General features: G+C 37.9%; 2 protein-coding genes across 2 annotated transcripts; one reads left to right on the top strand and one right to left on the bottom strand.

The window, feature by feature from the left end:
- Positions 1-1,615: 1,615 nt before the first annotated feature.
- LOC124358282 (X-ray repair cross-complementing protein 6-like) lies at positions 1,616-7,233 on the top strand (the record flags this gene model as incomplete). Its single annotated transcript, XM_046810576.1, has 2 exons — positions 1,616-2,608; positions 6,694-7,233. Coding segments are annotated over exons 1-2 (1,533 nt in total), but the record flags the coding sequence as incomplete, so codon positions are not given.
- A 1-nt stretch (position 7,234) lies between these two features.
- On the bottom strand, positions 7,235-8,240 carry LOC124358281 (X-ray repair cross-complementing protein 6-like; the record flags this gene model as incomplete). Its single annotated transcript, XM_046810575.1, has 2 exons — positions 7,587-8,240; positions 7,235-7,315 (listed from the first exon to the last, which is right to left on the bottom strand). Coding segments are annotated over exons 1-2 (735 nt in total), but the record flags the coding sequence as incomplete, so codon positions are not given.
- Between the last annotated feature and the right edge of the window lie 7,891 nt (positions 8,241-16,131).

Below are 16,131 nucleotides of genomic sequence, written 5' to 3'. Positions count from 1 at the left end.
ACCGATCCAGAAAACATAGATGGTCTGCAGTCGATCAAAAATATGACGCCAGACTTGCCTCCTAGTTTTTCAATTTCATTTTTATCAATTGAGGCATCATCTTCGGAAGCCATGTTATCACTCATTGTGCTACAATGATGTTTACCTTTAACTTTTACTCTACTAAATAATGTTCCAACTAAAACAGCACCAGTATAATTATATACCTCAATCAAGAACTACGATCTACACCACACCTCTACCGACTCGCTGCCATTTACCGTGTAAGGTCTTGTGAGTTTGGTTTAGTTTAGATTAAGGTTGTGAAATATTATAATATATTATGAGCAAGGGTTTCTGTGAGAGGATTTAATAATAGGTTAGATTGGCAATACAACACCCTCAAATGAACCAACACATATTTTATTTGTGACAACACCTCATTAAATTGATTAAAATTTTAATTAACAATTTTTAACGTCAACCGACATATTGAGCATAAATGTTAATACCTTAATACTTTGAAGACATATTTAATATTAAATTATTCATTACAATTTATTATTAATTTAATTCACTATAACATTTACTAGTAATTTTGTAGTGTTGCAATAAATATGAGTTCATGGACTAACGTGAGAATCTTTCTTTTTAAATATCTTAAACATTTACATAAATTTACATTTTCGAAATTGTGAACATTTAAATAAAATATATGAAATAAGAAAATATGAATTTAAATAACTATTCATTTGATTTTTACACATTATAATCTTTGCTTTTCATTATATTAGGTACAGATACCCTGGAATTGTAAATGATTAATGAACCCTGATATATACTAAGTTCTTAAAATTACTTACATCTTATTGCACTTCACACTTATTACGCCTAAACATATTTTTCTTAAGACTGAGGAGAAATTCGTTGTCGGCATTTCCTGTGGTATCCCGGCTTGTCATATGAAGTATATAGGTGCTGCTTCAGGACTCTTTACCTCTTTCCCTCCCCTTAAAATAATTTGTAGTCTCTCGGTTAGCATTAGGTATAGGTCTATTAACTATGTCTTCAAAGTATTAAGGTATTAAAATTTGAGCTCAATATGTCGGTTGACGTTATTAATTGTTAATTAAAATTTTAATCAATTTAATGAGATGTTGTCACAAATAAAATATGTGTTGGTTCATTTGAGGATATTGTATTGCCAATCTAACCTATTATTAAATCCTCTCACAGAAACCCTTGCTCATAATATATTATAATATTTCACAACCTTAATCTAAACTAAACCAAACTTACAAGACCTTACACGGTAAATGGCGGCGAGTCGGTAGAAGCGTGGTGTAGGTCGTAGTTCTTGATTGAGGTATATATACTGGTGCTGTTTTAGTTGGAAGATTATTTAGTAGAGTAAAAGTTATAGGTAAACATCATTGTAGCACAATGAGTGATAACATGGCTTCCGAAGATGATGCCTCAATTGATAAAAATGAAATTGAAAAACTAGGAGGCAAGTCTGGCGTTATATTTTTGATCGACTGTAGACCATCTATGTTTTCTGAATCGGTTATAAATTCAGAAAATGTTAAAATAACTAAATTCATAGCCGCGCTGCAGAACAGGTCTGCTGAATAAGATGACTCCTCAGCAGCAGGACCTGATTGGTTTGGTCTTGTTTGGAACTGCCAAATGCAATCCCAAAGATAAACTGAAAAATATTTCACGTCCTCTGGATCTTGCCCACCCAAATGTGGAATATGTAAAGCAGATTGATTTGATTATGAGTGATACAAATGCTGCATCACTACAGCGAACTTACAGTTCATCAGAGCAGTGCTCACTTGCAGATGCTCTTTGGTATTGCAGCTCGTTGTTTTCTCAAAGTGGAAGTAACTTTGAAGAAAAAAGAACCCTGTTATTTACGGATGACAGTGATCCTCACTCTACAGATACCGATCAAGCACACAAGGCACGAAAGAGAGCCAAAGATTTGAATCAACTGAACATTTCACTTGAGTTGCTCCCAATGGGGACCAATTTTGATTACTCAACATTTTATAAGGAGCTTGTGGAGATTGTGAATGGCTTCTCTGACACAGAAGTTGATGCCACATCGAAGCTGGAAGAACTCCTTGTACGAGTTAAGAGGTTGGACTTCAGAACTAGATGCCATGCCAAGTTGAAGTGGAATTTGGGAATGGGAGTTTCTCTAGGAGTCTCTCTGTACACGTTTTATAGAGAGGCCAGTATACTACCTAAGGAGCCTTTGTATCGAGCTACGAATGAGCCGGTTAGAAGTGTGAAACAAACTCATGATCAGGCGACTGGACAGCTATTGTTGCCCTCCGATGTTGTGAACTATGTAACCGTAGCGGGAAAGGACATTGTCTTTGCCAGTGAAGAAAAAGAAATGATGTATAAGTTGGAAGAGCCTGAACTAACTTTGTTGGGTTTTGAGCCACTTACCTCTGCCAAGGAAGATTTGCATTTTGGCCCGTCTTCTTTTGCATATGCGGAAGAAACTTTGATCAAAGGAAGCAATGACCTTATGAGTGATGCAGTGTATCACCAAACAGAAGGTGGCACTGTACCGCATGACCTCACGATACAGAGCCGCCACAAAATATGTGTACCTTTTTCCCCGTGATGAGACATTTGACAGTGCTGGAAACATGCAGACTTCTCTTGGCTTTCATGTGATTCCTGTACCATATTACAATAATGCCAGAGTACAAAAGTTTGGTGAAAAATCATCTGAGGTTACGAGTGAAGTTATGCTGCTTGCAAAAAAATTGATGACCAAATTGAAATTCGTTTTTAAATTAAGCGACTCTAAAAAGGAAAAGTTACGACTTTTTTGGGAACATTTGGAAGCTCTTGCTTTGGGATACCTAATTCCAAATGATGTTGAAGATCAAACATTTCCAGATAAAGCCGCCCAGACAGAAAGATTGGGTCCATTAAACAAAGAGTTCAACAACGCTTGCTCACTGAATGGGGAAGACACCTCTGTACTCTGGCATCATTGTAATATGGCACAGGAATCACATGAAAGCCGAGAGAAGTCTGCAAGTTTCCAGCACTGTCAAACGTCTCATCACGGGGAAAAAGGTACACATATTTTGTGGCGGCTCTGTATCGTGAGGTCATGCGGCACAGTGCCACCTTCTGTTTGGTGATACACTGCATCACTCATAAGGTCATTGCTTCCTTTGATCAAAGTTTCTTCCGCATATGCAAAAGAAGACGGGCCAAAATGCAAATCTTCCTTGGCAGAGGTAAGTGGCTCAAAACCCAACAAAGTTAGTTCAGGCTCTTCCAACTTATACATCATTTCTTTTTCTTCACTGGCAAAGACAATGTCCTTTCCCGCTACGGTTACATAGTTCACAACATCGGAGGGCAACAATAGCTGTCCAGTCGCCTGATCATGAGTTTGTTTCACACTTCTAACCGGCTCATTCGTAGCTCGATACAAAGGCTCCTTAGGTAGTATACTGGCCTCTCTATAAAACGTGTACAGAGAGACTCCTAGAGAAACTCCCATTCCCAAATTCCACTTCAACTTGGCATGGCGTCTAGTTCTGAAGTCCAACCTCTTAACTCGTACAAGGAGTTCTTCCAGCTTCGATGTGGCATCAACTTCTGTGTCAGAGAAGCCATTCACAATCTCCACAAGCTCCTTATAAAATGTTGAGTAATCAAAATTGGTCCCCATTGGGAGCAACTCAAGTGAAATGTTCAGTTGATTCAAATCTTTGGCTCTCTTTCGTGCCTTGTGTGCTTGATCGGTATCTGTAGAGTGAGGATCACTGTCATCCGTAAATAACAGGGTTCTTTTTTCTTCAAAGTTACTTCCACTTTGAGAAAACAACGAGCTGCAATACTAAAGAGCATCTGCAAGTGAACATTGCTCTGATGAACAGTAAGTTCGCTATAGTGATGCAGCATTTGTATCACTCATAATCAAATCAATCTGCTTTACATATTCCACATTTGGGTGGCAAGATCTAGATGACATGAAATATTTTTCAGTTTATCTTTGGGATTGCAATTGGCAGTTCCAAACAAGACCAAACCAATCAGGTCCTGCTGCTGAGCAGTCATCTTATTCAGAAGAACTGTTCTGCAGTGCGGTTATGAATTTAGTTATTTTAACATTTTCTGAATTGATAACCGATTCAGAAAACATAGATGGTCTGCAGTCGATCAAAAATATGACGCCAGACTTGCCTCCTAGTTTTTCAATTTCATTTTTATCAATTGAGGCATCATCTTCGGAAGCCATGTTATCACTCATTGTGCTACAATGATGTTTACCTTTAACTTTTACTCTACTAAATAATGTTCCAACTAAAACAGCACCAGTATAATTATATACCTCAATCAAGAACTACGATCTACACCACACCTCTACCGACTCGCTGCCATTTACCGTGTAAGGTCTTGTGAGTTTGGTTTAGTTTAGATTAAGGTTGTGAAATATTATAATATATTATGAGCAAGGGTTTCTGTGAGAGGATTTAATAATAGGTTAGATTGGCAATACAACACCCTCAAATGAACCAACACATATTTTATTTGTGACAACACCTCATTAAATTGATTAAAATTTTAATTAACAATTTTTAACGTCAACCGACATATTGAGCATAAATGTTAATACCTTAATACTTTGAAGACATATTTAATATTAAATTATTCATTACAATTTATTATTAATTTAATTCACTATAACATTTACTAGTAATTTTGTAGTGTTGCAATAAATATGAGTTCATGGACTAACGTGAGAATCTTTCTTTTTAAATATCTTAAACATTTACATAAATTTACATTTTCGAAATTGTGAACATTTAAATAAAATATATGAAATAAGAAAATATGAATTTAAATAACTATTCATTTGATTTTTACACATTATAATCTTTGCTTTTCATTATATTAGGTACAGATACCCTGGAATTGTAAATGATTAATGAACCCTGATATATACTAAGTTCTTAAAATTACTTACATCTTATTGCACTTCACACTTATTACGCCTAAACATATTTTTCTTAAGACTGAGGAGAAATTCGTTGTCGGCATTTCCTGTGGTATCCCGGCTTGTCATATGAAGTATATAGGTGCTGCTTCAGGACTCTTTACCTCTTTCCCTCCCCTTAAAATAATTTGTAGTCTCTCGGTTAGCATTAGGTATAGGTCTATTAACTATGTCTTCAAAGTATTAAGGTATTAAAATTTGAGCTCAATATGTCGGTTGACGTTATTAATTGTTAATTAAAATTTTAATCAATTTAATGAGATGTTGTCACAAATAAAATATGTGTTGGTTCATTTGAGGATATTGTATTGCCAATCTAACCTATTATTAAATCCTCTCACAGAAACCCTTGCTCATAATATATTATAATATTTCACAACCTTAATCTAAACTAAACCAAACTTACAAGACCTTACACGGTAAATGGCGGCGAGTCGGTAGAAGCGTGGTGTAGGTCGTAGTTCTTGATTGAGGTATATATACTGGTGCTGTTTTAGTTGGAAGATTATTTAGTAGAGTAAAAGTTATAGGTAAACATCATTGTAGCACAATGAGTGATAACATGGCTTCCGAAGATGATGCCTCAATTGATAAAAATGAAATTGAAAAACTAGGAGGCAAGTCTGGCGTCATATTTTTGATCGACTGCAGACCATCTATGTTTTCTGAATCGGTTATAAATTCAGAAAATGTTAAAATAACTAAATTCATAGCCGCGCTGCAGAACAGGTCTGCTGAATAAGATGACTCCTCAGCAGCAGGACCTGATTGGTTTGGTCTTGTTTGGAACTGCCAATTGCAATCCCAAAGATAAACTGAAATATATTTCATGTCCTCTGGATCTTGCCACCAAAATGTGGAATATGTAAAGCAGATTGATTTGATTATGAGTGATACAAATGCTGCATCACTATAGCGAACTTACAGTTCATCAGAGCAATGTTCACTTGCAGAAGCTCTTTAGTATTGCAGCTCGTTGTTTTCTCAAAGTGGAAGTAACTTTGAAGAAAAAAGAATCCTGTTATTTACGGATGACAGTGATCCTCACTCTACAGATACCGATCAAGCACACAAGGCACGAAAGAGAGCCAAAGATTTGAATCAACTGAACATTTCACTTGAGTTGCTCCCAATGGGGACCAATTTTGATTACTCAACATTTTATAAGGAGCTTGTGGAGATTGTGAATGGCTTCTCTGACACAGAAGTTGATGCCACATCGAAGCTGGAAGAACTCCTTGTACGAGTTAAGAGGTTGGAATTCAGAACTAGACGCCATGCCAAGTTGAAGTGGAATTTGGGAATGGGAGTTTCTCTAGGAGTCTCTTTGTACACATTTTATAGAGAGGCCAGTATACTACCTAAGGAGCCTTTGTATCGAGCTACGAATGAGCCGGTTAGAAGTGTGAAACAAACTCATGATCAGGCGACTGGACAGCTATTGTTGCCCTCCGATGTTGTGAACTATGTAACCGTAGCGGGAAAGGACATTGTCTTTGCCAGTGAAGAAAAAGAAATGATGTATAAGTTGGAAGAGCCTGAACTAACTTTGTTGGGTTTTGAGCCACTTACCTCTGCCAAGGAAGATTTGCATTTTGGCCCGTCTTCTTTTGCATATGCGGAAGAAACTTTGATCAAAGGAAGCAATAACCTTATGAGTGATGCAGTGTATCGCCAAACAGAAGGTGGCACTGTACCGCATGACCTCACGATACAGAGCCGCCACAAAATATGTGTACCTTTTTCCCCGTGATGAGACATTTGACAGTGCTGGAAACATGCAGACTTCTCTTGGCTTTCATGTGATTCCTGTACCATATTCCAATAATGCCAGAGTACAAAAGTTTGGTGAAAAATCATCTGAGGTTACGAGTGAAGTTATGCTGCTTGCAAAAAAATTGATGACCAAATTGAAATTCGTTTTTAAACTAAGCGACTCTAAAAAGGAAAAGTTACGACTTTTTTGGGAACATTTGGAAGCTCTTGCTTTGGGATACCTAATTCCAAATGATGTTGAAGATCAAACATTTCCAGATAAAGCCGCCCAGACAGAAAGATTGGGTCCATTAAACAAAGAGTTCAACAACGCTTGCTCACTGAATGGGGAAGACACCTCTGTACTCTGGCATCATTGTAATATGGCACAGGAATCACATGAAAGCCAAGAGAAGTCTGCAGGTTTCCAGCACTGTCAAACGTCTCATCACGGGGAAAAAGGTACACATATTTTGTGGCGGCTCTGTATCGTGAGGTCATGCGGCACAGTGCCACCTTCTGTTTGGTGATACACTGCATCACTCATAAGGTCATTGCTTCCTTTGATCAAAGTTTCTTCCGCATATGCAAAAGAAGACGGGCCAAAATGCAAATCTTCCTTGGCAGAGGTAAGTGGCTCAAAACCCAACAAAGTTAGTTCAGGCTCTTCCAACTTATACATCATTTCTTTTTCTTCACTGGCAAAGACAATGTCCTTTCCCGCTACGGTTACATAGTTCACAACATCGGAGGGCAACAATAGCTGTCCAGTCGCCTGATCATGAGTTTGTTTCACACTTCTAACCGGCTCATTCGTAGCTCGATACAAAGGCTCCTTAGGTAGTATACTGGCCTCTCTATAAAACGTGTACAGAGAGACTCCTAGAGAAACTCCCATTCCCAAATTCCACTTCAACTTGGCATGGCGTCTAGTTCTGAAGTCCAACCTCTTAACTCGTACAAGGAGTTCTTCCAGCTTCGATGTGGCATCAACGTCTGTGTCAGAGAAGCCATTCACAATCTCCACAAGCTCCTTATAAAATGTTGAGTAATCAAAATTGGTCCCCATTGGGAGCAACTCAAGTGAAATGTTCAGTTGATTCAAATCTTTGGCTCTCTTTCGTGCCTTGTGTGCTTGATCGGTATCTGTAGAGTGAGGATCGCTGTCATCCGTAAATAACAGGGTTCTTTTTTCTTCAAAGTTACTTCCACTTTGAGAAAACAACGAGCTGCAATACCAAAGAGCATCTGCAAGTGAGCACTGCTCTGGTGAACTGTAAGTTCGCTGTAGTGATGCAGCATTTGTATCACTCATAATCAAATCAATCTGTTTTACATATTCCACATTTGGGTGGGCAAGATCCAGAGGACGTGAAATATTTTTCAGTTTATCTTTGGGATTGCATTTGGCAGTTCCAAACAAGACCAAACCAATCAGGTCCTGCTGCTGAGGAGTCATCTTATTCAGCAGACCTGTTCTGCAGCGCGGCTATGAATTTAGTTATTTTAACATTTTCTGAATTTATAACCGATTCAGAAAACATAGATGGTCTGTAGTCGATCAAAAATATGACGCCAGACTTGCCTCCTAGTTTTTCAATTTCATTTTTATCAATTGAGGCATCATCTTCGGAAGCCATGTTATCACTCATTGTGCTACAATGATGTTTACCTTTAACTTTTACTCTACTAAATAATCTTCCAACTAAAACAGCACCAGGATAATTATATACCTCAATCAAGAACTACGATCTACACCACACCTCTACCGACTCGCTGCTATTTACCGTGTAAGGTCTTGTGAGTTTGGTTTAGTTTAGATTGAGGTTGTGAAATATTATAATATATTATGAGCAAGGGTTTCTGTGAGAGGATTTAATAATAGGTTAGATTGGCAATACAACACCCTCAAATGAACCAACACATATTTTATTTGTGACAACATCTCATTAAATTGATTAAAATTTTAATTAACAATTGTTAACGTCAACCGACATATTGAGCATAAATGTTAATACCTTAATACTTTGAAGACATATTTAATATTAAATTATTCATTACAATTTATTATTAATTTAATTCACTATAACATTTACTAGTAATTTTGTAGTGTTGCAATAAATATGAGTTCATGGACTAACGTGAGAAACTTTCTTTTTAAATATATTAAACATTTACATAAATTTACATTTTCGAAATTGTGAACATTTAAATAAAATATATGAAATAAGAAAATATGAATTTAAATAACTATTCATTTGATTTTTACACATTATAATCTTTGCTTTTCATTATATTAGGTACAGATACCCTGGAATTGTAAATGATTAATGAACCCTGATATATACTAAGTTCTTAAAATTACTTACATCTTATTGCACTTCACACTTATTACGCCTAAACATATTTTTCTTAAGACTGAGGAGAAATTCGTTGTCGGCATTTCCTGTGGTATCCCGGCTTGTCATATGAAGTATATAGGTGCTGCTTCAGGGCTCTTTACCTCTTTCCCTCCCCTTAAAATAATTTGTAGTCTCTCGGTTAGCATTAGGTATAGGTCTATAAACTTAGATCATGTCCTAAAAACCACTTAATATTTAATTACACATTCACTCAACTGAACAACTACTCTGTACATATACTTTCGAAAATCCATACGTACTTGTACTACATATATCTATAACCCGATACTTAAGCTGATAATTCAGGATATTTACATATTTTGTTTTAGAATAAGGTAGAAGTACACTACGTGTTGCGTTACAGGCCTCGTTGAAGTACGTTACAAGTATAATTTTTAGTTTATAGCTCATTTCATTAGTATTTACAAAATTATCGCACATAGTAGCTTGTTTGATACAGGCACAAAAATCGAGCCTTCCCATTTATAGCAAGGTAGGAGTACTTCACATCACCTGTCGCGTAACAAGTTTCGCTGACATTTAATAAAAAATTTAAGTCAATAGCTCATTTCATTATTGCCAGAAAGAAGGACAGTCAAACTTAGAATATGTACATATATATGTTTATTTATTTGACAGCTAAAAATTCTGTTGAAGTAGGTAGCATTATAATTTATACGGATATAATATGTTAAATTAATAAAAAAACATTCATTATTACATATTAAATTGTATGTAGAGCCAAAATGTTATTTTAAGCACACGAAATTGTATCACTCTACTCAGTGATATATTTCAATGAAACTTAGCCATATTGATGGTTGGATATGCACCGTATCATAATTAATTCTTTTCTATGTAGAAATGAAGTTACATGAAAGATTTCAAATATGAAGATGAAATATTTCTCGAGATATATTGTATATGATACATTCATATTTCTGTTAGGTAATTTGGGTTTCATTACTTTGTGTGAATCATAAAATTCTACACACCAATTCACAATTAAATGATGTACGTGTTAGGATAGTTAGGTTACATGTCAATATATCACATACCAAAATCTCCTGTTTATGTACAATTTGCCTAACGGATGTCATCACTTTTGTACCGGAAGTGTGTTTAACTCAGCCAAGCATAACAAATCGGAGGTTCATGATAGTTTTATCGTAATAGTATACATTATAATATAGTACAATGTCGCGTAACAGCTTCGTTGAGTTTGCATGCAAAATAAAGCCTATAGGCCTCATTCCATTTACGAGATGTCCTGCGGTTAGAGAGACAGACATATATCATACAGATAAGAATTAAGTACATCTGCCCGACAGAAAAAATTAAATTCATTCAAATTCATTATTCAATTCTATGATTCGACATGCACTACCATAAAAACCATTTTTGTTTACGTAGAAATGAAATTTCATACAAAAATTTAAAGCCTGCAGATGATCTTTACCAATAAATCTTGCCACATGATATGTTCACATTTTATAGAGTTAGGTTTCATAGCAGTGTTTAAATAATAAAATTTCCGGTGAGATAGGTAGGTAGGTTACTACAACGCAAGAGTGAGCCGAAATCAGATTTAGCCACTAACGTTTTAGATAGACTTTCACTATATAATTTTGTATTCTTACTTTATAAATAATCTAAATTTTTTAATATGCTACATTTTTAAATCTCCTATGATTGTAGTACTTCATTTAGTTTTCTACTTTCTCGTTGCCTTCATGGTTACCAATTAGATCAATGTAATCTAATTCACTAACGCTCCGCCAAATGTCATTGAGTGAACGCATCATCATCGATCTCTATTGATATCGTGCGGAACACACACACAAATTAAAGTTTTCCAGCTCCTTGAAATTTAGGCTTCGCTAACGCTCAGCCAATAACTATTATTTGTTTAATGTAATTAAAATATATCCTTACTGTTTGCAGTAGCATTCGACTCGATATCCAAGGATTGATTGTTATAAAGTACGCATAAGCCTTTCAAATAGATTATTTAATACAGTGGACGTCCTTGATTTCCTACCCATGTTCACTTCATTTTCCATTTCCCTGGTACCCAATCCACATTTTTATGAGGTTAAGTGGTAGAGAGGACTTTATAGTCCTAACTTCGCCTCTAATAAAGTCATTTTTCATTTCATTTCATTTCAATCCTTCCTCTAGGCCTGTTCAGTACTTATTTCTTAATTAACGGCTGGTGTTGTTACTGGCCCGAGATGACGTCACCGACTCGCAGCCCCTTCTCCAACCCCTTGAAGATAAGAAGACGCGGCTCAATTATTCTCTCCGCAGGCGGCGTACTGGACACACGCTGCTGCCCGCATTCCACCCCAATACATGAACAGTTTTCACGTTTATACAGCTCTATTTTGTTTTTATGTATTTCAAGTCAATATAGTTACTTTATTTACCCTCTCGGAGTGAATCATTCCCCTTGTTGTCCACCGCTCTCCATCTACAAGACCTACACAAGACTTCTGGTGATCCTGGACTCCCCGCTGCCCTGGCCGAGGACCTCAACGACCCCGTTCTACGAGACTCCCCCAAGGTACATCACCAGTCGTTTTTATTTCGGCTATACCGCGGTTACGGCTCTTCCTCAAAGACCGTACATTTGGTCCTTCGAGCCGGATCAGCTGGTCCTATACGAACGCTTCAGTCTCATGCAAAAAAACAGTCCACTACAGTTTTAACATTTAATTTGAGTTCAAATCAAAACTCAACCGCCTCATGAAACAAACCTGATTAGTATTAAAAATAAAATTAGCATTTAAGCTAAGTTTCGTGAACTGAACTATAGAGCCAGACAGACAGGTACAGAACTGCAGGTTATGTTTATTGATTGCGCTGCTTATCGGCCGCTATCTGATTGTCGCTCAGCTGATCGAGTATTTCTGTCCGCCGATCGGACGCTCTTATCTATTTTGAGCAACTTATCTGTCAGCTGTTTCTATTTAAAAACTAATAATTTTCTATCACTGAGGGAATCATTCTTATTTTCTTAATCACTCACTATCTAATATTATTTCTGTGTCACTGTTTTGTTTGAAGATTACTTGTTTTATTTTTGTCAAGGTTTACTAAATTAGTTTGTAAGCAGGTTAATTTAGTAAATAAGGATTCTGTCTTCTGTAGGGTGTATTTCATATTTTGTATTTAATTAGTGTTTGAAAATATGGCTACTAAAAAACTAGAAGAATGTGTGAAAAAGAGAGAAAGGTTATTTTCAAAAGTTACAGCTGTGTTTTGATTTAATCAAGGAACTTCCAGGTGAAACTAATGATTTTGTCGCTAGGTATTCAAATTTAAAGTCTTTGTACTCAGACTTTGAAGCCCTTTCAGAACAGATGGATAATCTTAATCTTGAATTAGATGACCCCAAGGACACTGTAGATACTAGTTCCGCCTTCATACAGTTTGATACCATGTACTATAAATGTAAAGCCACCTATGATGTTATTGTAGCTACTAAGACTAAAACTGTCGATGTAGATCTCTCACAAGCCTCACTTGTAAAACCTAAGCTTCCGCAAATAGATATAAGTAAGTTTGGTGGACAGTTAGAGCAGTTTAATTCCTTCAGATCTCTGTATGATAATTTAATCCACAATACCTCCATGGCCCCTATTGAAAAGTTTAGTTATTTAAAAAGCTTACTGGAAGGCCCTGCTCTGTGCATTGTTGAAGCCATACCCTTTGATCCAGCTAACTACACTCTAGCCTATGACACTCTAGTGGAACGCTACACTAATCCACGCCTCCTAGCTAGTTTTTATCTTAATAAAATACTTGATCAACAACCTGTAAAGACCCCTAGTCTAAGTAGCCTAAGACAGATCGTAGATGTGTTTCACATAAATGTTCAAGCATTGAAAAGTCTAAATATCAGTGACTTGTCTGGTTTTATGCTCTTGCAACTAGCTTTACGCCTCTTAGACAATAATACCAGAAAAGCGTTTGAACTAGAAGTGAAATCCAAACAGTTTCCTATATTGGAAGACCTTATGGAGTTTCTTCGCGCTCGGTGTGTACCGTCTATGAACTCACCAAAGAAACACACAAAGCTAGTGTAGTTACGTCAAGACCACCCGCACCCCTTCCCCGCAAGGCGTTGTTCTCAGCTCAACACGGTGCTTTACATTCAGAGAAGACTAACTCGTCGCCTTGTTGCCCTGCCTCTCAGTGTCCTATGTGTAAAAATAACCATCAACTTTACCGCTGTGACCAGTTTATTGCTTTGCCCTTACATGAACGTTATAATTCTGTGCGCTCATTTAAACGATGTTTTTCATGTCTTGGGTCACACCATGTGTCTGCGTGTACTTCAAATGCGAGTTGTAGATTTTGTAAAAGTAAGAAACATCACTCTCTACTCCATGACAAGCGGGTCTCCACTCCGCCGCCCGTCCACTCAGACGCACCTCACTCTCACATCTCTACACCTGCGTCACCCACCTCAGTAGTCGGCGCTTCCGCCGCCGCGCCTACACCTCAGACAACCGCACCCGTTCAAACACTGTCCTGTCAGTCTCAGCGAACTAACACAAGAAATGTTGCTTTGTTAGGCACCGTTCAAGTACTCATTCAAGACGATTTAGGTCATTGGCAAACGTGCAGAGCTGTCATTGACGGAGGTAGTCAAATCAACTTTGTCACTCAATCATTAGCTCATACTTTACGACTACCTATCAAAAGGTGTAATGTTAACATTTCAGGCATTGGTCATCAATGTGGCATAAACACAAAAGGCCTCGTTACTTGCAACATAGCCTCTCGCTACAACAGCGACGTCCAACTACAGTTGGATGCAGTTATCATTTCTAAGATAGCATCTAATCTTCCTACAGCCCCGCTTTCAGAATCTCTAAGGCAGAGATTCAATTCTTTGAATATAGCAGACCCTGACTTTAATCATCCTGCTAAAGTTGACATTCTCTTTGGAGCTCAAGCTTTCACAGACATGCTTACCAATGAACTTTCCATCATCAAAGGGCAGCCTACCGCGCTGCACACAATATTTGGTTGGGTTCTCATGGGTGATGTCCCCATGGAATCACCTTCTCATCAACGAAACTCTCTCTTTGTTTCATCGCCTCTAAGCACTGATCGACTCCTTGAACAATTCTGGGAGATGGAAGAAATCAATTTTCCAAAACCCCTCAGTCCCGCTGATCAGTTCTGTGAAGATCATTTCAATCAACCATCTCTAGAGACGAAACCGGACGATATGTAGCCTCATTACCCTTCAAAAATGGCGTCCCCTCTGACCTAGGCTCCACACGAGAAATAGCTCTTCGCAAGTATCTCCACCAGGAAAGACGGCTTGAAAGAAAGCCGGGAAATCTCGCTCATTATTCAGACAATTTACAAAAACTATGTTGACCTAGGTCACATGTGTCTCGCCCCTCAGCCCTCTCCATATGTCCTCACACATCACGGGGTTGTAAAAGAATCATCTTCATCTTCACCTCTTCGAGTTGTCTTTAACGCCTCTGAAGTAAGTGACACGAATCAGTCTCTTAATAAATTGCTGTTAACTGGACCCAAGCTCCAAGCCGACATCGGAACTGTTATCTCTATGTTTCGATTGCACCCCATCGCTTTGACATGCGATATAAAACAAATGTATCGAGCCATAAAAGTTGCTCCTTCTGACCGCAAATACCAACATTTGTTTTGGCGTTCTGACCCTTCTGGCCCTGTCCAAGAATGGGAACTTCAACGATTAACTTTTGGTCTCTCATCAAGCCCTTTCATCGCCCTTCGAACTTTGAAGCAACTAGTTCTCGACGAAGGCCCTAACTACCCCAATGCTGCAGAAGTGCTAAACTCGTCCTGCTACATCGATGACATCATCTGTGGTGCCTCTTCGGAACACGCAGCCCTTCAATTGTTTGACGAACTCAATCAACTCTGCGTATCTGGTAGTTTCGAACTTCACAAATGGTCTAGTTCAAGTGTTTCCGTTCTCAACACCATCCCTTCTGACCACAGAGAAAGACCACATCCCCTTGGATCCATTCACTCCATCAAAGTACTAGGACTTGAATGGGACCCTTCCACGGATTGTTTTCACTACGCTATTGCCCCTGTAAATAAAACTCCGACCAAACGAAATGTCTTATCTCAAGTTGCCCGAGTGTATGATGTCAACGGTTTCATCAGTCCAGTTATCTTCACACTAAAACACTTGCTTCAGCAAATATGGGTTGGAAAACTGGACTGGGACGATCCACTCCCAAAACATCTACACATTGTTTGGGATAAATTTGTCAAAGAACTTCCACTTATGTCACAAATAAATATCCCTCGCTATATCCTCAGTACGTACATATCCGTCCAACTCATAGGTTTTTCAGACTCTTCTCAGAAAGGCATGTGCTCGGTATTGTATCTAAGGGTCGAATGTGAAAACAAAACTACCGGATGTAGCCTATTGCATTCTAAAACCAAAGTTGCTCCACTCAAACCACTAACGATACCCCGCTTGGAATTATGCGCAGCGTTGCTCCTCTCCCAACTGGTCAAAGCTAACCAGAAGCTTATCACCAAACTACAGATATCAGATATCTTTTTATTCACAGACTCAATGAATGTTCTTGGTTGGATAAGAACACCCCCGCACCTTCTAGAAACTTTCGTTTCAAACCGTGTTTGTAAAGTAACGGAAAACACGTCTATTGATGTTTGGCGTCACATTTCAGGAGACAACAATCCCGCAGATTGTGGCACTAGAGGTCTGATGCCCTCTGGCTTACTTGATCACCCGCTTTGGTGGCATGGCCCCTCTTTTCTACTAAATGAAATTTCCTCTTGGCCTGTATCACCTGGAAAAAGCTCCTCTGAAGTAATTGAGATCAAGAAGACACCATTTAGCAATACACTAACAACTAACGTTATACCACCAAACGATCTGTACCAGTGGATAAA

Source organism: Homalodisca vitripennis, chromosome 3 (genome assembly GCF_021130785.1).
Source record: "Homalodisca vitripennis isolate AUS2020 chromosome 3, UT_GWSS_2.1, whole genome shotgun sequence".
Classification (NCBI taxonomy): domain Eukaryota; kingdom Metazoa; phylum Arthropoda; class Insecta; order Hemiptera; family Cicadellidae; genus Homalodisca; species Homalodisca vitripennis.
This window is presented reverse-complemented; position numbering and strand designations above follow the sequence as displayed.